The 25,828-nt window shown below is 37.4% G+C and overlaps 1 protein-coding gene across 7 annotated transcripts in view; it reads left to right on the top strand.

The window, feature by feature from the left end:
- OSBPL6 (oxysterol binding protein like 6) overlaps nt 1-25,828 on the top strand; it is an 87,244-nt gene that overhangs the window by 47,875 nt on the left and 13,541 nt on the right. For 3 of the 7 annotated variants that reach the window (XM_054174073.1, XM_054174089.1, XM_054174082.1), the window contains exons 3-14: nt 5,182-5,277; nt 8,154-8,276; nt 10,037-10,090; nt 10,808-10,921; nt 11,041-11,205; nt 11,726-11,858; nt 12,279-12,382; nt 13,306-13,398; nt 18,149-18,223; nt 22,251-22,416; nt 23,295-23,425; nt 25,498-25,605. In XM_054174073.1, the coding sequence (XP_054030048.1) occupies nt 5,182-5,277; nt 8,154-8,276; nt 10,037-10,090; nt 10,808-10,921; nt 11,041-11,205; nt 11,726-11,858; nt 12,279-12,382; nt 13,306-13,398; nt 18,149-18,223; nt 22,251-22,416; nt 23,295-23,425; nt 25,498-25,605 (1,362 nt within the window). The remainder of the gene's footprint in view (nt 1-5,181; nt 5,278-8,153; nt 8,277-10,036; nt 10,091-10,807; nt 10,922-11,040; nt 11,206-11,725; nt 11,859-12,278; nt 12,383-13,305; nt 13,399-18,148; nt 18,224-22,250; nt 22,417-23,294; nt 23,426-25,497; nt 25,606-25,828) is intronic. The other 4 variants (XM_009906630.2, XM_054174101.1, XM_009906631.2 and 1 more) reach the window with 4 other exon arrangements.

The raw sequence follows: 25,828 nt of genomic DNA, 5'->3' as shown, positions 1-25,828 counted from the left end.
ACTTCTCTTCAGAGTTGTCAAAAAGTACCACCTTGAAAAGCAAAGTCTTCTTTGCTTTCAGAGCCTGAAAACACTGTTGTGAGGTGCACAGTACAAACCTGCAGTTCCAGAAGGGCTGACAGAGAGAGCTCCTGAGCTAAGAAATCTTTGACATTTCTGTAATATTTTGTACATCCCAGGAAGGAAGTAAAGACATGCACACCTGTATGTTATTAATACGCTATAGAACTGCTGCTTAGATACACTTGCCTTTCAGTAAAAAAGTTACAAAGACCTCTTAAGCATATTTCTGTACAAGATGAGCATGTGCTACAAAAGAAAAAACAAATTATTAACTACACGTGTTATTCATAAAGTATTGTTAAGTTCCTTTGTCTGTTGGCTGATAGCCCAGATTGTTGAAAACAGCTACAGCTCAGTGTCAATAGGACAGACCAAGGCTGAGGATAGGACCACAGATGCTTTATACAAACTAAAAAGGAGAAAACAGATACTAGAAGAAAGGAGAAATACACTGATGGGCACATGGTTGTTTTGCTTTATACTCGCTCATCTTTCACAATGATATTCAAGACTCTGTCTTTATTCCAAACTCAACAGGAGCAAAGCCAGAGCTCACTGAGAAACAGACAAAGATAAAAGCAAATACCAAGGTTATTTAATTTGCAAATAATAGTGCAGATTAACTCTGCAAGTATCATAGCCCCATTTAAAAGGTAATAAAACCTGGCATGTCTGCAGTCAAATCTGTGTCTGTCTTATTACTGCTGCTGTGTTTCAGATAACTGGGGAATGCAATGCTTACAGTAGAGAGAAAATGATTAAGCATTACACTTCATACTAAATGGAATTCACACAGGAACACAGATCTGTGGAGGTAGCTAGGCTGCAAAAAGAATGGCAACAAATAGCAAATAATAAAAAGTGTGCTAATTAGTCCTTTGGATTGCAAAACTCCAAATGTAACCCTGCAAAAAAAGCTCTGCTTTTTAATTGCAGTTGTAGAAGACTGTATATCTGGTTATGGGTGTTGAAAATTGCTTGTGGTTTCAAGCCCAAAACCCAGCAGAGCCCTGTGTGGCCACTCACACAACTGCCCCCACCTCATTCTCCTCAGTAGGGTGAGTAGGAAGAATTGGGAGCAAAATGCAACACATTGTGGGTTGACATAAGAAGAGTTTAATAGAACAATACAAAGGAATAGACAACTGGCATAGCAACAATAGTTAAAAACTAGTATATAAACCCAATAATATAAAATGCAACACACTCAATGCAGCCTACACTTTGCCTCCCACCAAAACCTGCTCCTAACAAACCACCACCATTACCCAGGCCAGTTGCCCCCACTTCTATATACTGGGCATGACAATAATGGTATTGCATAGCTCATTGGCTGGCTCAGCAGATTATCCCGGGTGTGGCCCCTCCCAGCTTCTTGTGAAGAAAATTAACCCTATCCTAGCTGAACCCAGAGCACTGCTGAATGCTGCAAGCAAAAAGACTAACCCACCATTTCTTCTTCATTGTTAGCTACATGTTATACATGTGTAGGCTCATTAGGAGTGCATTGAGGCAAGGGTGTGGTCACATACACAATGTGTGTTGTGAGTAATAATCTCAAAGGTGGAAAAAAGATTTTAGCTAGGTGTAAAATTTAGCAATGAGATTACAGAGCAATTTCAGGTAAATTTGTGATCTTGTTGAATTAATTTCCGAAGGCACACGGGATTTGATGGTGCTGATACAAGCCAGCTACAGCATATGGGTAATCCTGAAGTGATAGGCAAGTTTGGAACAAAGCAATGCAGAACTTGATTTTCTTTGCCTATATTCTTGGGACAGGAGGAGTGGGAGTGCCAGCCTGATTGATACACCTAGGTCAATGGAATATTTATTTTTCTATTCATATAAAGAAAACTCAGAAGCTGTATTGATCTGCCTGTTTCTTCTTTATCATCTCATCAGCTTTTTTATCTGCTTCCTTTACCAGCTCTATTATTCTTGTTTAAAAAAAAAAAAAAGAAAAGAAAAAAAAGCTTGGTAATAACTACAGGATCTAAATAGCTTTTATTTCTGTGATGCTAAATAATGGAACTTCTGCATTATAAAAATACCTGCATTTCAAAATGCCAAATAATTGTGCAACTTCTAGCTGCAATTTTTCAGAAAAACAACATTCATTAAAAGAAAACATTTCACACCAAGCAACACTTCTTAATATTATGCTAGAGTCATGTCACAGTGTCTCATTTGAGTTAGAATAGAACAAACTCTGTTCAGTGGTTTTGCTTTTGAGCTCAGTTTCTTTTAAGTAACTGCACTTTTTGATATTAATGGCAGGTTTTCACAGTGTTTGCTTCTAGTAGTGATAATGCAAAATGTCCAAGGGTTGGTATGCAGGCCAAGGTCACTGCTAAATCTTGTGTGCTGTGTTGGGGGTCAGAGTAAAAGGCCACACCTGTGGGGAGGAGTGGACAGGCCAGGTGGCCCTAAACTGACCAGCAGGACATTCCATGCCAGATATGTCATATTTGGTATAAAGCTGAGGGATCACAAGTGTCAAGCTGTAATTTTCAGTGGCTGGTGTCTGAGGAGGGCTCTGTCTGTTCTGCCTTTGATCCCAATTGGTAAGTTACTGAATTCAGTTCTGGAGTCCAGGTCCTGAATCTGGTTCCTCTCAGCTGCTGAGTGCAGTCTGTGACTTCTGCCACAGCATCAGGTGTGATGGTGATTAATTGCCATCTGGTCATTTGGGTTCAGTATTGGTTTTGTACATACTTGTATGTTGTTTCTCTCTTTTATACCCTTTCTTTCGACCTTTTAGAAGTGTGAGGAGTTAATAGAGAACATCTGTCACTCATTTAGTGGCTGGTGGAGCCCTAACTCTTGAGAAACATTTATGGAAAATGTTTTGATGCTGGTCATGACAGAAATGAAATAGAAAGCAATTTACAGACAACAAGACTACATTTCTTGAAATAGAGAATGTAAAGAAGGCAATTTTATTTATAAAATGTTCCTATTTTCAAATAAAGAGTTCAGTAAGTCAGTATTCATTGAAGTGCTGTTAGTTTTCTCAGTTGAAGTGGAACTGTAATGACTGAGGGCTGATTTTAAAAAAAGAAGAAAGGCCCAACCCCCCCCCCCCCTTGCCTTAAAATCATGTGATTATATATTTCACTGGAAATGTGGCTAGCCAGGGGCTGTTGGGTTACTCAACTCTAAATATTGTACAAAATGAAATTGTAGTTATGTAACAACAAACTGCACCAGCTGCTTCATATGAGACCTTCAGAACATCTGTGTTGGGCATTGCTCCATCTCAAGATGGAGGGATTCCTGCCTGCCAAAGAAAACTGGCAAGAAAGCTGGGAATTGTCCTGATTATGCTAGTCAGGTGACATTTTCATCTTCTTTGGAGAAACAGATTTAGGTTTTCTTTTATATTTTATATCATATATTAAATGTACTACTCTGCATAAATAGCATTTCATCTATTCAATGAGAAAACCTTATCATAGTTTATTATTGGTAAATTGTGCTCAGCTCAAACAAGCATATTTAATTATTTGATATGTAATGTAGGAATTTGTTGTAAATAAATACATTTTTCTCATTTGGCTAAGAACAGACATGGGGCTAAGTAATAAGATTGGCCTTTCTTTGATAAAGGTGAAGATTTCAAAGCATAGATGACAAAGTTTTCACTGGCTGGCCGAGGGGAAAGTGGCAGTAACTAAACAGTGATGCTTTTCCACTTGCATTACTGCAAAATTAATTCAAAAGTAACTGCAAATAAATGCCAATTATTGTTGCATAATGACATGGATGGTTATTAATCTGCACGGACAACAAAGACAATCCCTATATTTTCCTATTCTAATTCACAGATGCACATTGAAAGAGAACAATGAAGATCTGTATTGCTCTGCTGCAAGATGTGGTCTTTGTTCTACATGCATTTCTATGAATAACAGTGCTTGTTTTCATTTAGTTTGGTTACAGTCTTTATGCACTTAGTTATCTGTATAAACAATAATATTTACTGCTCATATGTGGTTTTATATTCCATGATTGTTTCTGCTGTCACTTGTAACCTTGTGAACTCTTCTTCAGTGAACGCAAAAAAGCTTAACTGTGAACAAAATTTAATTATTGGTTTCAGCCGAGAAAAAACTTACCCTTCTTGAAGGGTAATTGCAAGTTTGCCATTGTGTTACATGTCCTGGAAGTGAAATAGTTTGATTACATGCCAAAGGGATACTACTGACATGTTGTGGTAGAATTCTCACCAAACAGTAATATAGGATGTAGCAAAATTTCTTGAGAGAACAAAGTGCAAATCTAGGCAAGCAGAACCTGATTATTTTCTCCTGTAGGGAAAAACAAACAACTTTGTCTTTTACAAAATATGGGTGAGATGCTTCTGGTAAATGGAAAGACATTTTAGATGTCTTTTAAGAGCAGCAGGTTTTTCAAGACTGGTTGTGACATTATGTATTTCATTTTTGTACCATGCTTTGAAGATACACAATTTTCTAGTATTGTCCTATGTAAAAACAGCTATGGTGGTTTAAGATCATTGTGTTCCATAAATGCTCACCTCATCAGATGAGGCCCAGTAACTTGTGAAAAACTGTAATCTATTGAAAGCACTCCTGTAATGAGTTACTTCACCTCAGTTGAGAAGCCAATAACAAAATGCTACAGTGTGATAATGAATATGTTAGAAGTGGTAATATCTTATGTGCAATGGTGAGACAGGGCCATGTGCACAGTAGGTATGCTCAGTGTCTTGTATCTTGGCAGAAAACGTAATAGGTCTGGCTAGAAGCACTCCACATCTCTGTAGGTAAGAACTGCATTACTTGTCTTTCCTGGCTTTTTTTTTCAGTTGCCAGTAATTTCTAGGCTGAACAGAGTAATTAATTTGAATACCAAAAAAAAGAAACAAACAAAGGAAGGAAGGGGAGAGATGTGTCTTGCCTCAGAGGGCAAACTATTTGTGCATTGTTATTATGTGTGAGTAGTACTTGGTGTGTTTTGAGCCATGATGCTGATATTGATATAAGGAGTATAATGCTTGGTCATTCATTACTTAATATGCATTTTAAAAAATAAGATTTAATGATAAATTACCTTTAATTGCACACACCCCCCCTCTTTTTTTTTTTTAAGAGTGTTCATATTTTGGAGCGGAAGGCTTCTTCAGGAAGCACAGACCCTTCATTAAGCAAGCAATTCCTTGAAAGTGACCCTATATCTCTATGCAAGGTAAGCAAAAGCATGGGCTGTAATCTAGGTGATGAGTTTCCCTCTTGTTACAAAATAGTTTGACAAATGGCTTTGGGATATTGTTTTGTATAGTTCTACCACTGAGTATATTGTGAACACGCTCTTGAGCCATTCCCCAGCTGAGGTGTCAGAGTGGCCAGTCTTTAGTAAGTGTTATATTAAACAAAATTAAGGATTTAAAAGCTCGTGGTGGTCTGGAGGTTTTTCTGCTCATGGATGGCCCCCAGGAACCTCAGAGAGTGTGGGACTAGAAACTGGTACAGCAGAAGACAGGTATCTGCATTGCACTGAATAATTGCTCATTTTGTCCTCTGTATCAGGCTGTTTGTTTAAATGAATAGCTATATGAGATTGTGTGATTCTTTGTTGAGAAGTAATCAATACTGATGTTATCTAGTAGATAAAAGACTTCTGCCTGCAGCTGATCATCTAAAAGAGAAATCAATATGGTGAAGAATCAGTTGGCAGAGTTGTGGAGAGAGATTCTCTGCTCACCCCAGGGTACCCATAGTTAAAGTTTCTTCCCTCAAGTACCTGTACTTCTTTTTAGTGAAAAAGTAATGCATATGTTCCTCCCTTTACAGTGGAGGAAATAGAATGTCCAAGCAATATTCAGAGAAGTAAAAAGATGGTTTTCAAGCATGGTCTTCACAGGCACTGGGTCAGTTCCAGTTTATGGTTAATGCAGGGAAAACTAAACAGAGTAAACATTTCTATAAAAAATATTTGGGAATATTGAAAATTGTGGATCTCAAATTTGCTGTTACTTTTGCAATCATATTTTCATCATAGTAATATTAATGTTACCAAGGCTGTAACTCACTTGGAGGTGTTATGAATGACAGTGCTTGGCCTTGACTGGTTTTGTGGGAAATGGAGAAGGCAATTTTTTCCCCCCTTTTAAATTTTTGATGCTGTATGACCACCTTCCTTTCTTGATAACTTTTCACAACATTGCTGGGAGTTGTGACAAGTCAGCTGAGAAAATGCAAATTTGCAACTTTGTAGGGTACAATCAGTAAAACAGTCTAACTGAGCAAGCAATAGGAGATTTTTTTAGTTGGTACAGAATTTTATTTGTTGGAGGAGTAGGAAGAGAACAGAAATAAAGGCATGACTGTTTTTTCTCTTTAAAAATATTGCTCTTTAGCTGTTAATTATGGTATAAGTCTGGCTTGAGTTGTTCAAATTGTCATGCATAAGACATGATATTTTCAAGGAATATGCTTTAATTGGCTTCCTGAAAGGTATATAGATGGTTGTATCTGAAATGATCCAATTCCTATTCTTTTCTCTAGAGAGAAAATTACTTAGTTTTCCTATAAATGTCCCTTTAATAGAATAAGAATTAATGCAGGAAAATAATAATAATTAAAAACACTTTGATTAACAGATTTCTAAGGGCTGAATTAGCTTGTGAAACTATGATCAAATGCCTTTGAAGACAAGAGTTAGCTACATTGAAAACCAGCAACAAACCAACCTCTCCAACTTGTTTCTTTCTCTTTCTTTTTTTTTTTTTTTTGGGCTGCCCAGGGAGGTGGTGGAGTCACCATCATTGGAGGTGTTTAGGAGGAGACTTGATGGGGTGCTTGGCTGCATGGTTTAGTTGATTAGATGATGTTGGATGATGGGTTGGACGTGATGATCTTGAAGGTCTCTTCCAACCTGGTCTGGTCTATTCTATTCTATTCTATTCTATTCTATTCTAATGTCGTTTACCTGGACCTGATCAAAGCCTTCGACACTGTCCCACACCACATCCTGGTCTCCAAACTGGTGACACAGGGGTTTGATGGGTGGAGCACTAGATGAATAAAGAACTGGCTTGATGGCCGCACCCAAAGAGTGGCTGTCAATGGCTCCATGTCCCAGTGGAGGCCAGTGACAAGCGGAGTCCCTCAGGGATCAGTCCTGGGACCAGTCTTGTTCAACATCTTTGTCGGTGACATGGACAGTGGCATTGAGTGCACCCTCAGCAAGTTTGGTGATGACGCCAAGCTGTGTGGTGCAGCAGACACACTGGAGGGAAGGGATGCCATCCAGAGGGACCTTGATTGGCTGGAGAGGTGGGCACAAGCCAACCTCACGAGATTCAACAAGACCAAGAGCAGGGTCCTGCATCTGGGCACTGTTAATATATGCCCACATATTTAAGAGTATGGTTTCTTCCTCATTTCATCTCACAATCTCATCTTTTTTTTTTTTTTTTTTTTTTTGTTGTTGTTGGTTTATTTTTGTTTTGTTTTGTTTTGTTTTTTTGAGAAGGAATACTATGAGTAAAAGATACTTTTTTTATTATGTGGCAATTCTGCTCATACTTCACTTGCAAAATCTCTTTGGTCTTTTTAGTCCTTATGGTGCAAGTGCTAATTTGTGGATAGACTTAACAGGTAGTCAGAGCCACTTGCACTTTCACACTGTTACCTCCAGTAGTAAGTCTGACCCTGCCTTACTTATACTTAGCTCTGCCACAATTTGGTCTTGTTTTTGTGTGTTTGGATGTATTTATTTCATTGGGATGCAGTCCTTGTTATCATCAACATGTCCATACACATTGTCAGATTATTTTTAGTTACAGTTTTAGACGGTTTTAAGAGCTTCAACTTCCTTTTAATTACCTGGGAAAGATGAGATTTCCAAAAGTCTTCATATTCGGTGATTTAAAATGAGATACAGCTGGGTGTAGTCCAGTAACCACATAGTCTGGCAGATTTAAAGCCTTCCCCGATTCTTACCCACCAGCCCCCAAACTTCCTTCCTTTTCCTTTTGTCTTGCACGGTAGAATTTGGGCAATTTTCATCATGTGTATGCACAGTTGATTAATCAATATATCATCATACTTTTTCACCAGGAACCTGACAGCTGGGAAATCATAGAAGGTCTGAAAATTGGCCAGACCAATGTCCACAAGCCAGACAAGCATGAAGGTTTCATGCTGAAAAAGAGAAAATGGCCTCTAAAGGGTTGGCACAAGGTAAATTCCTCATGAAACAGCCAAAATATTATTACCTTGTTTTTTGAATTGGGATTTTTATAGTAGGGTGTCAAATAAATGCCCAGGATTTTGGTGTATAACTTTTCCTTCAAACTGTGGAAAGAATTAGTTTGCACACGCAGCTCATGGCTTCCGAGTTGCAGTGCCTCCTGTCTAATATATTCAAAATCCATGTGGAATCTGTAAATAATGCAGTAATCTGTAAATAATGCCTTGTGGTTTGAGAGGTTTAACCAGTATGTCTTTTGCCCTCTCCAATATTTATAATAAAATGTAGCCATATACTATAAGATTATATTGAGTTTACATTTAAGTTCACAGGACTTCATTACAGGAGAGCAGCTAATAATTTTCCTAAGTGCAGTATGTTTTGGGATGAAATATGAGGAAAGGTAATTTTCTCCTGTGTGTGGAGAGGCAGAGCAATGTGAAATGAATATGATGTTCTTGTGAAGGCCATTAATGACCGTGCCTAGGTAAAATGACCAAAGAAAACCAAACTCCCTCCTGTTATTTTGACGTCTTATTTAAGAAGTTATGACTCCAGGAAAGCACTGCTTTCTCGCCCTGTGTGAGATTTTGGTGCCATCTGTTCAGTGACTGGCATTTTTTTCCAGAACCAACTTCAGGGAGGTATTTTTCTACTATCTGCCAACCATGCTCATAGTGTTAACTTGACAGGTTCACATCATGAAAACACTGGCCTTCAATTCCACACCAAATGGCTTAAAGAGTGTGGGATAATATTTTGCTGTGGTTTATATTTTTAACATAGGCTAACACTTTAGGTTAAACTCTAAACATATGAATTAGTTTCTCTTAATTAGCAATTAGTTTCTATTAGTTAGGTCTGGTGAAGACCAGCCAGTGAATGTCATTTAAAGTCTGTTTTTCCTGCTTGGCTGTAGCTTTATGCTATGTGCCAAAGTCTATGCTAACATGTCAGCAATGCAGCTCAACTGGTCTGGTACACACAAGCCAGGGCAACTTCAGTTGCAGGAGAAATAGGATGTATATAGGAGATTCCATTCTCTGCTACAAGAGAGCCACTCAGCATAATAAAAGTTTCAATGGCAGAGAGAAACTGTCAGGTTAGCCTAGCCCTGGTAACCAGATCAATGGAGATACTGTGGTGCACATCATACCAATGGCTAATACCTGAAACATAACTTCTCTCATGACCTCTGTACATTGCTGTGAATGCTGTAATATTGACACTTGTACTAATACCTGTAATAGCTAGCTTACAGCTAGAAAAGGTGTAATCAACACGAACTACATGAGATTTCATGTTTGCCTGAGTGTTTAGGGATCTGCCATGAGGCAGAAAGCTTTGAATGGCAGAGCAGTGTCTCACAGCCTGCATTTTTTGTTTCCAGCTGGAGATCAAAGAGACCACAAGAGCACTCATATGTCCTTCTTTCTTTAGGATGTACATCTTTCACTAGGAACCACCTAGGTTATTAATTTGAAATGTGACCATCATCTGTGGGAAGTAAAACAGGAAGGAAATTTATTGAATTGGTAAAAAACCAAAACACTATTGAGGTTTGTTAAATTAAATCTGGAACACAAGCAAGAAAATTATTCAGTAGTGTATTTATCCTCTCTTTCCAACCCACAAACATTCCTGAATTGCTGGAGAGTGACCCTTTTCTTTTGAAGCTGAATTATTGTACATAATTTAAATTTCATCAGCTCATTAAGAAATAATTATTTTTATTTTATTTTTCTTCCAGAGGTTTTTTGTCCTGGATAATGGGATGCTGAAATACTCAAAGTCTCCAATTGATGTAAGTAAAATTGAAGACCATTTAAAATTTTGTATTGAAGTTCAGCCTGCCAGGGTGATTAAATCTCAAGCTTGCTCTAGGCATAGTTATGAAAGTGTACATATGAAAGTTGTTGATGGATCCAGTGAGAGATCTGCATATGGAAAATATGTAAGGTTTTGGTTTGGTTCTGTCTCAGGAATTTGACCTTTTCTTACTTCAATGAAAATAAAAACTATGTTACTTAAATTAGTTTATTTAATGAAGATGCTTGAGAGATTAGCCTCACCATGCATTTTTCTTCTTCAATTTTTGTGTCAGTCAGAGCTGATTATTCTGAGATCTTTGGCTAAAACACAGATGTGATTACAGTGTACTTGAGATACAAGCGGTAGCATTAGATTAGTTAGATCTGATACCAATAACTATCAAGTGGTAGCAGCAGGGAACTGAGTACTATCTAATTTTCTCTGCAGCTCACTTACCTGTAGCTGTGTACTGGTGTGAGCCACCACATTTTAATTTTGGAGTTGGCTCTGCATTGAGTACTTGTGAGATACTTTAATTTGTCTAGAAGTTAAGTAAGTGGTTAGTCTGACTACAGGTTTTATTCTTTTAATATGGCTTTATATTAAAATGTTCATAAAATGGGAAACCATTTCAGCACCAGGTATTTTTCTGTTAAATGTAGTGAAGTGCATGATACTACCAATTTGTTACCCTGCTTTTTTATTTTAGATACAGAAAGGCAAAGTCCATGGGAGCATTGATGTTGGTTTATCAGTTATGTCCATAAAAAAGAAGGCTCGTAGAATAGATCTTGACACAGAAGAACACATCTATCATCTGAAGGTAAAAATTGATGCAGATACTTCTTTTATTTCCAGTGTGGATAAAAATAAAATAAACTACAAAAGATGTGCAGAAAAGGTGTATTTTGAATCCTTTACTGATAGTGACTTTGTTTCCAGGTGAAGTCCCAGGATTCATTTGATGCATGGGTTTCAAAATTACGCCACCACCGGTTGTACCGTCAGAATGAGATCGTGAGATCTCCCAGAGATGCCAGCTTTCATATATTCCCTTCAGCCTCTACTACGGAGTCTTCGCCAGCTGCTAATGTGTCGGAAGGAAAGGTGTGTAGTGTTCTTTTGTTGATAAGTCATGCCTGCTGGGCTTGGTCATGGGCAATTTCAGTTGGCTCTGCTTGAAATGCAGTAGGAGTTTCCACTGTGGGAACTAATGGCCAGCAAAACGCTGTGAGTGTGTGCACAGAAAGACTGTCTAATTTAGTCTTATTGCAGCCTTCATTAATCTGCTGCTGCAGAGATTTTGCAGAGTTCACCATACCCCAAACAATTTGCAGTTGCCTTTGTCATCAGGGATAAATCTCTCTCTTCACTGTATGATAATGTTCTTTGTCTTAAACAGCATCTTTTCCTTAACTGGTGGTTAGCCAAGAGAGTTTGCTTGTGAGGTTCTTGGTTTGGCTCTCCTGCATGCTCTTTAGAAAAATCTCCATCCTGGGGAGCTATACAGTCAAACCACAGATGTTGCTGAAATCTCAATGCATATTTTATTTTCTTAAGTAGTCTGGTGATTAAGCTGGCTGAGCAACATAGCAAGAGTAAATGTAAGCATTTCATTATGCCTTAGGTGCAACAAAATAGCTTATCCTGGCAGTCTCCTATACCTTGCAGTAACAGCCTTCCTGCCACCTGCACTACTGGTCAGAGTAAAGTAGCAGCCTGGCTGCAGGACTCTGAAGAGATGGACAGATGTGCAGAAGGTTAGTCTTTAGCTTTTCATGCCTTGTTCTTTCAGCAAAATTTCTTGTTGTTATAAAATAAGAAACAGTCAGTAAATGGATTAGTTTGCATCTTTACATAAACACAGAGAAACTCTTTGTGGTAGGAACTTCCCTCTCTGCATGTTGTAGGATGTGACTTTTGAAATTTATCTTAATAGTGCATATTATCTTAATGTATATTATTGTTAAAAATACAATCAGACTTGTTGCTGATTCTCACAGAAATACGTTCTCAACATCTCTAAAAAGAAACCTTTTTACTTAGATGACTTAACACTAAGGATTTGGATGTTTAATTTTTATAATGCAATAAAGTGCCAATTATGAACATCATGGTGAAAAAAAAGGAAAAGTTTGAACTTGAAGCACCTAAATGTATTTTTGTTTTGTATCTGTTAGATCTTGCTCATTGTCAGGCAAACCTTGTGGAACTCAGTAAGCTTCTTCAAAATTTAGAAATACTACAGAGAACTCAGTCAGCCCCAAACTTCACAGACATGCAGGTAAATATGATTGAACATAAACCATCACACTGAAACATTTGTTCTTAATGTTAAATGAAATACAGAGGTATTGTCTATTAACTCAGAATAATTATCTTAAATCATAGTAATCCTTGGAAGAAAGGTTTATCTCATGCATGTCTCTTAATGATATCTAATAATATTTCATGTGTAAACAAATAATTAAGATGTATTATATATTTGAGTTAAGTAGGACAAATGAAATGATTAGCCAATTTGCAAGCCAAAACTCAGAACTGTTAGAATGGAAATACATGTATGTATTGAAATTGTGTTTCAGGAGTTTTTATTGTGCTGAGTAAGATATCATTTTAAGTTTTTAAGGAGTGGAGACCCAAAGACCCTCAAAGATGAAGTTGCATGCTCTAGAAAAGAGGGCATAGTACAAAGGTCCCAAGGGTTGGACTGTTTCCCAGTTCAGGGTGAGTTTTCCTCTTGACCACAAAAAAGCAACAGCAGTTCCTAGATCCTTTCTTCCTTTTTCACTCAATCCCCTTGAATATAGAAATCTCCTAGTGGTGTTGGTCCTTTGGGAAGTCTAGCTCCAATAAGAAAAGAAGACTTATCATTGATTTCAGGAAAAGGTTAACTCTACATTTCTATGAGTGGTACCAGAGCAGAAATCCATAAGGATTTCAAGACCTGGCCCCAAATATTGTGCACTCATGAAGAAAGTGTACCAGTAGTTTTGCTAAATGAGCTGAATATGCCCTGTGTTTATAGCAGTGTATGAATAGCTGCTGGCCACTGCTATAGTTATGGGCCCTGGCAGTGTCATTCTGCTCTTCTTTCTAATTTGTAGATGTCTAATGCTACAGTTCTTTACTAACTTGCTGTACTGTCTGTGCTGCTTCTGTCAACTTAATAGTACTTTGTTGCTTTTAACTATTTGTGTAATGTAGGCTAACTGTGTAGATATTTCAAAGAAAGACAAGCGGGTCACAAGACGATGGAGAACAAAAAGTGTCAGCAAAGATGCAAAAATTCAACTTCAGGTACTGAGTCTGCAATGTTTTATTTTTCACTGTACTTTTAACTTTTACTCATGAAATGGTATATTAGTTGAAAATAGGAAGTCAGTGTACTGTTGCCTATGTTACCGATGAATTAAATGAAATCTCAGTTTGGTGCTTAAAATCTAGACAAGATAGTGATAAAAGTGTTGATTTTTTAAACTTTCATTCATATGAAAACATTGCCATCTAGGGAAAGGAGGAGGATCTGAATATTGTGAATTGTAGGGAGTTCACTATAGTGAGTTAAGGTGCAAAATGCCAGCACACCTTCAGCACACAGGATACTGATCTATTTCAAACTTGCCAAGAAGGGCAGTTGAGGAAGTGACATCAAGCTAAGAGCAGAAAACATGAATGAAACACTAAACACACCAGCTGTCTTTGTCCAGACCATTTAGTAAGAATGTTACCAATGACAAGTATTTCCACTAGCCTTCTGTTACTGAAAAGGCTATTATGGGAGCAAACAGAATAGAGAAAGAATTTACCCCCATCCTGCCTTAGAGCTGAAAGAAGCATAGGCAGAGAAGTAAGCATAATGCACTTGTGTTGTTGCTAGATCCAGGGTGTTTTACTGTGTTTTCTCAGAAGTAATTGTGAGTTCTGAGGCCCAATCCAAAACCTAATCTCTTTTGTAACTGAGGAACTATTAATAATATTTATGCCAGCATCATAGAATCATAGAACTGATAATAAAGACATATTCAACTGACTTCAGGAGCTAACAATCATCACTGTGCTGTCTGCTACAGAATAAGTGAATGTCAGCAACTTTTGATCCATTTAAATTCCTTGAAATTCATGCAAATTTTGAAAGCTTTTAATATGAGGAGCTTTTAATATGAGGAGCTTTCTGTGACTCAGCAACAGAGTAAGGAGCTCTCTATGACTCATTTAAGATTTATAATCTTAAGGAAAGTAGAAATTGTAGTTTCATCGGCTTTCTCACAGCAGCTTTTTTAGGGGATTTTTCTTTCTACCTGTTATACTAGATAAATCACAGACTGAACAATGAATCATCTATTAGGATTAAAAAAGTTTATTAACAAAGGAATTTTGCTGACTGATGTCATGTCCTATTACCTCCATTTGAAGGATCACTGTGTTTCTGCTGAATAACATAAGCAAATAAAAATATCAGGAAAATGAATGCAAGTACTTGGTGCCTATGAAAAGGCAGAGGCAACACAGCATGTTCTTCTTTCATGCTGCAGTGGTCTCAGAGAAATGCCTCTCCACAAAAATGACAATTAAATGATGAAAGCAATCAATGTGTGATGCCTCTTGACCTCTAGAGCAGATCATGAGGAATTATGAGCTGTTCCTTTTCTGCCTGCAGTTTGCCAAAGTGACACACTGGTCTGGGCTTCTGTCGTTTTGTCACCTGACTCTCAAACAGCTATTTGTGGCTTGGCAGAATTTGTGCCTCAGCTCCTGGAATTCTTGAATACAGTTGGTTTGCAAGTTCGTCTGAGAGAGTTTGTGTGCATAGCACTATTCTGCATTGGTCTGTCACTTCTGGGTTAGTAATGAACTCTGCCTAACCTGTGTCAGCATTAACTCCTGGCAAGCTTTGTTAGAACAGAGCATCACTATTGATGACTGATTTATAAATAAATTAGCAGTGAAAGAAGAGAAACAATAAAATCATTCTGAATTATATGGAAGATGAAGACTCCTTTTTAGCTTCTGTTATCTTGGCTAGTTTGATGGGCTCAAAATATTGTTTATTCTTTCAAGGGTTGTCCTGTACCATGAATAGTCTAAAGCTGTGATCTGTGGAAGATAGTCTCATTCTGACTCATTGTGCTATTCCTAATTTGCTCATATTGCCATTCCAATAAAATGTGGGTTTTCTTCCATGCCTTGGTGCTTGTTAAGCTTACAGTCCCGTTTTGTTCCTCTGTTAGCTCCTCCTAGCTTCATTGGCCTTCTTTATAGGTAATCCACTGCTGTGAATCACTTCGTCAAATTTGTGATCATTTCCTCATGGTGCCAAGATATGATTTACTATGAAACTGTTGACATTTGGTACTAAGGAAACTTCTGTTGTCCTTTTCCTTTTTCCAGGCCTCCATGCATCTCATTAGTTTTAAAGGATAATGCTAAGCACTAGCATACTAACTTTAATCTAAGGGCATTACTAATTGCACTTAAAGTAATTAGTCACTAGCTGCCATCAAAAGACCTTCTGATAGTATGTTGGAGATAGCCATCCTTCTGTGGAGGATAAAAGTTAGAGAGCTTTCTATGTAAGTGTTTTGTTCATGAGTAACAGAGAAGGAGGATATTTTTTGCTAGCTCAGCATCCACTGTGTAAAATGTAAGGAGAGAATTCTCCCAGCCAGGTTTTTTATTGTACTCGTTAACAGTTTTTTGTTAATAAGATCGCTTTTATTGTATTTCTGTTAGCATTTACATTACAGAATGTGGTATAATGTGTTTAGAGCATATTTGTAAGAAAAGCTTCTTGCTTTGTTTCTTAGAAATAGATATTTACCAGTTAGGTATACCAGTTCTGTATGCAGTTAGCTTTAACTTTTTTTCCACACAATTAATTCTGATGACTGAAGTAAAATTGAGCATGGCATGTGTATATATGTTTGTAGGTTAGAGGGTCTAGTGCTGCTAAATTATTTAAAATTACCATCTTAATTTACATGACTTCACTCAAGAGTAATACAAGGCCTGCTTCTCTGACGAAAGATTGCTTATATGAAGGAGTTGTATTTTGATTATTAAAGCTTGCTTAAAGTCTTATGAAAACAGCCTGCAACAGCAGGTTAATTGACTGGTATTCATTTTAGAAATTATGCTTTTGTACACAAATGAAAGGTTTGGGTTTTTTCCCTTCTGTGTGGAAGACCAATTTGTCATTCTCATGACAATCTAAAGATGTTTGACAGAAAATTAAAAAAGGTTACTGAAAAGCAATACAATGAAGTAACATTTAGTTTCCCTGAAAAGTTCAGAGTTGCGAAGTTTTGGGATTCTTCTTTTGCTTTCAAGGGGAGTAGTTTAATAGAGAACTATAGGCTATGGAGCAACCTGAAAAGTCAGCTTGCTCTGCTCTGATTTTCAGCGCAGAAATGAAACTGGACCCAAAGACTGGTTTATTAAATAAATGTATTGTAACTAACATTATTACTTCACTTCTTTAGTGTTGAGGGGAGTGTGTCCTGCAGAGCTCATTGTTCTCATTTTAATAATGCATACTGCGTTCATAATCTTGCTTACATATATATTTGCATATGCCTGTCTGTATATTTTTTATTTATATGTCCCTATTAGTTAAACAAGAATATTGTTCCAAACTCACATTCACAGGTCAGACATCTATAGAGCACAGAGAACTTTATATTATGCATATGATGTGTTCTCTGCTTTAACAGATTTCATGCTCTTTATTTTAGAGGTTATGTACATGTTTTTTAATGTGAGAATTTTACAAAATATTGCAAAGCAAGGCTGTTCTTACTGTGAACATTAGATAGCCCTTCCATTGTCAGTAGCACTGCCACTATTATCAGACAGAGGGTGGGGCATTTGGCCAGCAACATCTGTAAGAATGTTACAAAAGTGAGATAATTCAAATAGTAGTTGAACTATAATATCTTGTTCTCCATCATGGTGTATATGTAACCAGCCCATACCATTGTTATTTTTATGGTGCCCAGGCTGCTTTCAGAAAAAGTAAGACTGTATATATATTTTTAAATGCTGATATGTGAAGATATAGGGAGGAAAAAATATAAAGAGATTGATTATTTTTTTTCTGAGAGCAGAAAGGTAGCTTTTCAAATCTCCTAAAATCTTAAAATGGCTTTAAAACAATAACATGTGGATTTGACATTAAATAGAAGCACTTTATGATAGGTGTGGAGCTCCTCTGCATTAGACAATACCTTGTTTGACTTTAATGTACCAGGAATTTTCATAAAAGTGAAATTAAGCAGGATGAGGCAACAAGTTAGGCATGCAGAAAAGGAAGTAGTTGTTCAAATACATAGTTTTCATCTGTGTTGCTTTATTTGAGTTTATAATTGGTTTGGAAGCCAAGCCTTCAGTACAGTATGGGAGAGGTAGCTGGAACTCAAAAAAGTGGTGTGAGAAAATGAACAAATAGGCTCAAGCATGGGGACAGAAATGCTAAAGCTGTGTACAAGAATGTTTACATAAGCAAGCTCACTATAACATACATACTGAAAAGTTTTGCCATTGAGGTGTATGCATCTCCAGTTACCACATTTATGCACTTCCACTAATGCAAAGTAATAGTCTGAGAATTCATCTTCTAGGTGGTTAAGAGACCACCAGAAGCAGTTTGGGTTTTTTATGTTTTCTGCCACGTCATAGCATCCTTTTTGATTTCTCATTTCATAGTTGCCTTATGATTGAACGGCAATGCTTCCAGGTTGTTTTGGTGTTTAGTTTTCTTTGTTTGTTTGTTTGGGTTTGCTTGCTTGTTTGTTTGTTTTTATTGGCAGTCTTAGTGAGTGCACTGAAGTCCAACTCATCTGGACGTCATTTTAATGAAGTAACTAGTCTCTGGCATACACAACTGAAAACATGTGATATGTCCTCAGAATGTGTAGGCCATAAGAGTGAACAAAATTGAAATCCACTTAAAGAATCTCCCTCTCCCTTTTCTGATCACCTTTCATCTTCCTGTGTCCCATCATCCCTTCCCTTCTCTTTTTCTACTTCCTTCTCTTGCATTCACTGTCAGGAAGGGCCAGCACCGAAGGGCCAGTTCAGCACAACACGTCGCCGGCAGAGACTAGCAGCTGCAGTGGCTACAACAGTGAGTGGACTTGAAAATCAAGGGATAGCTCTAAAGATGGGAAGCTATGAATGTATAATAAGCTTATGAAAATGTTTCTTGCACTTTTTGGAGGTGTTCATGCTACCCGCTCTGAGACAAATTTCTTGGAAGTTGTCAGGCCTGACAAATGAATTTGATAAATGTGGGTCTGAGCTTGTTTACATGGTACATGTCCCTCCTCCTTTATGCAAGTGCAAGTGATGGTTAAACTCAGTCCCTCCATTCTGAACATCTTTGACATAATCTGCTATGTACTATACAAACTGACAAGAAGTTACCAATTTATCTTAAAAGATTGTTGTGATAGTCTCTAGACAGACAGAAGAACAAGGAGATTTGTTGCAAACAATCATAGAATTACAAAACTTACAGATTTTTTTTTTTGGTTGTTTTGTTTGTTGAAGTAGTAGAAGGGTAGCCTTTTCATTTGAGATACTTTCTGTTTACATTCCATAATCTCAAAAAGTCATATTACTACCTCTAGTGTCTGCATTTAGTTTTGCTTATTCCCTAAGTTCTTGACACAGAATCTGGAACTATGAAATCAACACAGGGGCTGGGACCTGGGAAGGGGAAGCGCTGTTTGTGAAATTGGATTAGCATCAAAAGGGTATCTTCAGATACTGCTTTATCAGGAAAACTCATACTAGTAATGCACAATATAGACATTAATAGTAATTCATCAACCAGTTAGTACAAGAGCTAGATAGGGAGGGCTCTATGCAGCCAAAGATTGAAGTGAGCTTTGAATCCATATACCTGACCTAGCCCAAGCAGTGAATGTATTCATCAGGCTCAAATATTACAGGGTCTGCTGCTCCAGCCCATGGCTAAAATTTCCTAGGTTATACATAGCTTTGGCTTAAGCGTGAATAGCTTGAATATCTGCTACCTGAATCACAAAACTCTGTGAGGCCCTCCTAAAAATCTTGAGAGAAATCAGTGTTTCTCCAGTTCCCAAATTAACTCATCTAAATGTAATCCCCCATAATCAATTGATGCTGAGTGCTGTACTCAATAACGGATTGATATTCTGACCTTATGAGTCTGCCTGCCTTGCAGAGAAACTGACCTGCTTTTCAGTTTACGTGGCTGAGTAGTGTCAGTGGGAGGCTCTAACCAGTAGGTTCAGCAGTAGTTAAGCAGCATTGGCAAGAACTGTAGCAAGCTGGATTGATTTGTAAGGCAGGGAGTTGCTGAGTTGCTGCCTGCAGCTGAAGTGAGGACCTGTTGAGAGAGGTCTTGGAGGAACTGAAAAAAGCTCGGGAGGAAGGGGTTTGTCTTTGTAGCTATTGCAGTGGTTGTGGCAATGGCCTGCTCTTCCTGGCTGATGTAGTGAAGTGCTTGTGTCTCCCAGACAGTGAAACTGTGTGTATAGAATGAGGGATACAGAATGACATCAGTTAAATACATGGCAGAAAGAGGAGGTTTTCCTTATAACCCACTCTCCCAAGAACAGTCTGTTCCTATATGAACCCCTAGTTCTGAAGAAGGTGATGCACGAGTGGGTATTAGGCCCCTGTCATAAAACAGAAAGTCAGGACAAGGTACATCCGTGGTTGCGTTTAAAAGAGTGTGTGCATGGAAGGACTCAGAGAGGTGCATCAAGGAGCAAAATACATTTAAAAAAAATAAATCTCCAAGTCAACAAGAAATAAAGAAAAAAAGGGTAGTAAAGTCAGAATCAAGTCACCACAGATGCATAGAGAAAGCACAAGGGCAAAGGGGAAAAAGAGGAGGGAAAGTACATTGATGGTGTTCCTTGGACTGTTGCCTATTTAAGAGAACAAAAGACTTTGTTCAATGTGGATTTTGTCATCTGTTGTGTAAAGTAGCTTGGAAACTTTTCTAAAGGATACATGAGGGGAATTTCTAAAAGATGTGTATGAGGGGAGTTCACATCAGTCAACATTTCAATATTTTCTAGAACATGCATTAAGCTGTTATTTACAAGATAAAAACCTCACTGTAGAAACATTGCTTTTCAGCCTGGCTAGCTGAGGTACGAGGCAGAGACGATGGATCTAAAGCAGTTTGCTTCATCTAGGTTCATCACAAAGTGACTAAAGAGCCCCTCAGCAGATATGGGCAGCCTGCTTGCAGCTCTGCCAGTCTGTGCTGCACCATCACCACAGGCACATGAGGGTATGGGGACTCTCTGTCAGCTCTGGCATTGTAGTTAGGATCAGTTTTCTTCCTGCTTTCTAAATGGGCTTGAGAGCTAGGTAAGTGCTCCCCACAGACACAGTTATCATGTAGCCACCTACTCTCCCCTCTTTGGAGCCATCTGAGCCTTTGTAATTTCTGGAAACAATCTGTCCAGTATAAGCAGTGAAAAGATTGTGTTAAGGAAACTTGCAATTAACCAGCATTTAGTCACATTAGTTGATTAACCTAGTTTTGTTGGGCTCTTGAGAGAGGCATTCTGGTACTCCCAAAGAAGGGGTTTGGGATAAATATTCACTAAGAATGGAAGGAATTTATTCTAAATATCCTGCTAATTAAGTCTTCCTGATATGAAGCTAAAATGAGGTCCAGTAAAAATTAATTAATTAAAATAGCTGGAAAGTAAAATATATGAGAGAAGCCAATAATGTTAAGCTGGACAGGTACCATAGAGCTATTATTTTATGTACTAAATGTATTTAGAAATTGAGGAGGAATGGGATAGAAAATGGTTATTTTTCAGGATGTGCTCATGAGTGGAATGAGAAGGGATTAATAAATCCAACAGGATTTTCAGAGTTTCTTTGGAGAATCAGAACTTGGTGACATATATTGATCACAGCTTTCCAGGAAGGGATTGATAAACCCCTTTGGTCTAATCAAATAACAAATACTGAGGGTAGTACAGAACTTACCTGTTGATATAAAACCTCAGTAATATGACTTTTTATGTTATTTGCTGCTCTGTCATACCTTGGAAGACACACTTTATATTTTGGCCCCATTTTTCACATTTGAGTAATTACTTTCAGCTGTAGTACAGAAATTCTTTATTTATATATTTGGTCAATATAATGGCATGAATTGGGTTTAATTTATCCAATGTTTTTAACTGTGCTTAATATTTAAGTTACTAAATACCATTCTGCATACCTTTATTTAAATTTGAAAATTGGGTTCTGGGCTTCTTATAGAAATATGTGTAAATGGTTAAATTATAATAAAATACAACATATGCTCACGCATATATCACATATACAACAGTGGTAGCCACACACTGCATATGTAGCATATAGGTAACTGATCAGTACATGATGCGTGTTTATAACTTAGAAAGATTTGCATGTATATTTTTACTGCTGTACTGAAAAGTGTAGAAGAAGAAAGAGAAATGGACATGATAATAAACTAATTTTTTGCTCCCTCTTACTAAACTGTACCTCTTTGCACTTATTTCTTCTTTATGTACTTTAAATGAAAATCAAATGTTTTGATTTTTTTTTTTTTGTAATTAGTGTTTATTTGTTTAGTTAGAATGAAGGACCATATGGCTTCCCCCTTGCCCCCCTATAGTAGGCTGTACAATGAACTCAAGATTTACCAGTAGTTTTGAAAAACTTCAATAATATGTTTAGTAATATTCTATCCTATTTCTGGATCTGTGGAGGAACTTGCAGTACTTCAAATGTTGATACTGTAATTAGTCATACTATATGTATTCTGAAATGTCCAAATATAAAGCAGGATGTATCACGATTCAGTTTTTCCAGTCATCTTTTAAACATTAGGAAATGGTCCAATTTTGAATTTGAATGATCCATTGTTTGCCATTAGCTATGTATTTAGATCATCTTATGCCTATTTCAGTGAAAATTTTCAAGAGAATTCTGTGTCAACCACGCTGAGATTTAGGAGAACAAAATATTGCATGTTTACTCTCACTAGTTGTTCACATTATAGACTAAATCTTTCATTTTCAGAAGAACTTTGTGTTTTGCTTCAGCAGAGTCAAAGGTTTGATTGCACCTTGTGAGTATTTCCACGCTGTTTCTCATTGCAGGTCCCTTTCAGTGCTACAATGTCACCTGTTAGACTGCATTCATCGAATCCAAACCTTTGTGCAGACATTGAGTTTCAGACTCCCCCAGGCCATGTAACAGACCCTCTGGAGTGCTCTACTGAGTACATGAAGCTTCAAGAAGAATTCTGCTTGATGGCACAAAAAGGTAACCAGAAATGTCAAGCCTTTCCTTTATTGTGCTTCTCTGTTGTGTGTGTGGGGGGGGTTTTGGCAGTGTTGGGGTTGTTTTTTTTTTAATTATTTTTATTGCCTTCACTTAGTTATGGCCAGAGCATTCATCTACATTAGAAGATACTGTGTGAGAATTTTTAGCTGGTTGGGTGGCTTACATAAAGATGACACACATCCTTCTTACATTTACCATGCATGTCATGAATACAGAAATATGTAAATATTTTTAGAAGTTTTCTGAACTGAATTCTGCATCTTGTAAGTACTCAGCTGAATTTGCAAGAACTGTTTGGTTTCTTCTTTAGTATGAATTGGAATATCACTGCTACACACAATATTGTGCAACTCATGTTTGTGCAATATTTGCTACGTCAATAAAAACAACAGGTAAAATGTGAGGCTGATTTCTTAAAAAATGTTAAAAACCTGTTTAAAGACCCAAATAATCCCCTTTATTACTGTGATATCATGTGTTAGCAGAATTGATTTTTTTGGTCACTCTGAAAGTCAAATTAAAAAAAATACCGGTAATAAACCAAAACACCAACAGAAAGGAAAGGGTTTCCCTGTATGAAGTTTTCCATGTACTCTTCCGTGCACTTTTCCGGCACCAAGAGTATGCTCAGTTAACGTATGTGTGAACATACAGTATGCACATTACATCCTCAAGCTGTAAGTGTTGGTACTTAGTTTGGCATGGATTACTTGAGGTTCAGATCCTTGTTTCAAATTTCCATAATTGTGGGATGGAAATCTCACTCTGTCTTTATGGATTAAACATTGTAATAGATGTCAATGTGCAGTTCTGTAGCTGAGGAGGCACTTACTTTCTTTTTTTTCTCTTTTGCTTAGTGCATTCTCTTTTGAAGTCTGCCTTTAACAGCATAGCTATAGAGAAGGAGAAGCTTAAGCAGATTGTTTCAGAGCAGGATCTTGCAGGCCACAATGCTCAAGTAGCACACCTCAGACAGTCACTCTCTCAGGTATGTTCTTGATTTGATTTGAAGCACATCTAGCTTGCCAGATGCACTATTCTTTTGTATTTTGGCTATTTCCCGAAGTATAGGAAGCCAACAAAGAAGCCAGTCTCTTGGCCAAAACCGTGACATAGGTTCTGTTATGACGTAGGCCTGACCTCAGTGCATGTGGAGATGAAGGATATAATTTGTGTAAGCATGTGTCTTTCATGGTTTTCTAAAGTAAAGAAAATGGATCAAATATTTTTAAATAAATGCTAGATATCTTTCCTGTACAGCTAGGGAGATACTCTTCTTTTGTTAAGTACATTTTAAATTTTGACTGTGTATTTTCAGTTTTGTTTTTTATGTCCATGTCTCTAACTGCAGAAGGAGTCATGAGTAAATTGGATTTTCAAATACACACTTGTTACTGTCCAGTGTCTCTCCCACTTGAGCCAAAGGAAATCTTGTCATTTACTTTTGTGAGGAAGAAGAAGTAAATTAAGTCCTCAGGTTGCAAAATAACTCAAATCCCTGAATTCATTGTCAAGGAAACATAAAAGATTTTAATCTGAAGAATGGATTGATTTGGATTACTGCTTCTGCAGGAAATGTGAGCAGAGGCTTAAAAGCAAACAGAACTTGACCCAAATGTGTATATAATTTCATACACTGTTACTGTTGTTGGGTTGGATGTGTTTTGCTTTGACAGCGAAATTGATGCACAGCTTTTTTTTAGATACAGAGGCATATCATGTTATGTAGATTGATTACTGTGTGTTGCAATGAAAAAATGTTAGGGACAAAAGATAAGGGTAACCATTTCTGGTTATTGATTGAAATGTAACTAAGATTTGTGGACACTTATTAGCAACTTGTATGAATTAAATGATCGTGTTTTCTTCTGGTTCCTAGCCTCCACTGTCAGTCTAAAAGTCATTAGGGAATGAGTGAAAATAAAGCGAATGAATGGAAAGGAGAGGAATAACTGGAAATCAGACCTTAGTGAGTCTTCTGGGGTTGATAAGTCTTGTGACCCAGTTTGAGCAGTTTAAGAAGGTACTGCCAGGCTCTTGTTAGTCCTTACCTTTCCTTCCTGGTAGATGACAACTGTGAACATGCCCAGACCATTTCAGAACAAAGCAAAATGGGGTATTTTAAACTGACAGTGACAGTTTAAGCTAGCCTATTTTACTTTGGTCCTTTCAGTGTAGTCATGCAATCTGTTCCTGAGTTTGCACTAGGGCGAGTCAGAAAAAGATTACTACTCCATTATAGCAGTCATTTTCTACTAAGACAGCATGGCTGGCTGTTGCTCTTCTTAAAAATCCACAGTGCTGGGCATATATGAGGGTTAAGTCTGTTGATGTTCTAGGTATGTAAGATAGTATTTTTTTTCTGGATTTCAGAATCTTGCTCATGACTCTTTCTAGGTATCAGACCTAGAAGGAGAAAAATCAGCATATACCAGACACCAGTTTAATTCTATTGTTATTTGTGACACTCTGGTGGATCAGTAGTTTGAAAGGAGTACTTATGCAAATACATAAAATCGATCTGGATGGGTGAACACTCGATACTAGCAGTTATGATGGTTTTGCTGGAAAGGACGGAATTTCATTTTTCAGGTTCCAAGTGCTGATAACCTTGGTCTGGAAATGGTTATGTAGCTGTAAACCAAGGATTGACCCTTTGGACATTTTGTGGGTAGTTCCCATTTGTTGTTCTGCAGTTTCGTTCTTTGTTGCTTCATTCACTCCGCATTTCCATAACGTACATGATGCGCCAGTATACCTGCCAAAAGGTATCTAAAGAGTTAAGATGGAATGCCACTGTTACATTGTGGGATACTATCTGATAATTCATCACTGAAGGCAAAGCAACCAAAAGACTAAGTCATGTTAGAGAGACTCTTGCAATAGGGATCTCTCTAAAAATGGAAGAAGAAGGTTCTGTGGGGTTTTTTTAATTACTTTTTAAAGGAAATTACTGAGAAGAAGCTTTTTGCTATTTTATTTTCTCTTTTCTTTTCCCCCCCCCTTCTGTTTAATGCTTACTTTTTAATTTTAAATTAAACATACAATTTTTATTTTAAGGCTCTCCACCAGAATGCTGAACTAAGGAGTCGCTTGAACAGAATACATTCAGAATCTGTTATTTGTGATCAGGTTGTCAGTGTAAATATTATCCCTAGTCCTGACGAGGTAAGACTTTGGCCTTTAATGAATGTAGAGTACAATCAAACCTTCCTAATTCTCACTAATAACTGAAACGCACCTGGCAAATTATAGGATTTTTCAGACTGGCAACGGTTCAGAAAAAGTCAGATTCTATTTTCCCTACATAAAATAAAACTTACGTCTTTTATTTTCTCTATGTCAGATCTCATGGAAGAACTCCGTCCGTTCTCTGCATAGAAACAGTTTT

Source organism: Dryobates pubescens, chromosome 2, assembly GCF_014839835.1.
Source record: "Dryobates pubescens isolate bDryPub1 chromosome 2, bDryPub1.pri, whole genome shotgun sequence".
NCBI classification, from domain to species: Eukaryota; Metazoa; Chordata; class Aves; order Piciformes; family Picidae; genus Dryobates; species Dryobates pubescens.
The sequence above is the reverse complement of the archived record's forward strand: the minus strand, read 5'-3'. Positions and strand labels throughout refer to the sequence as shown.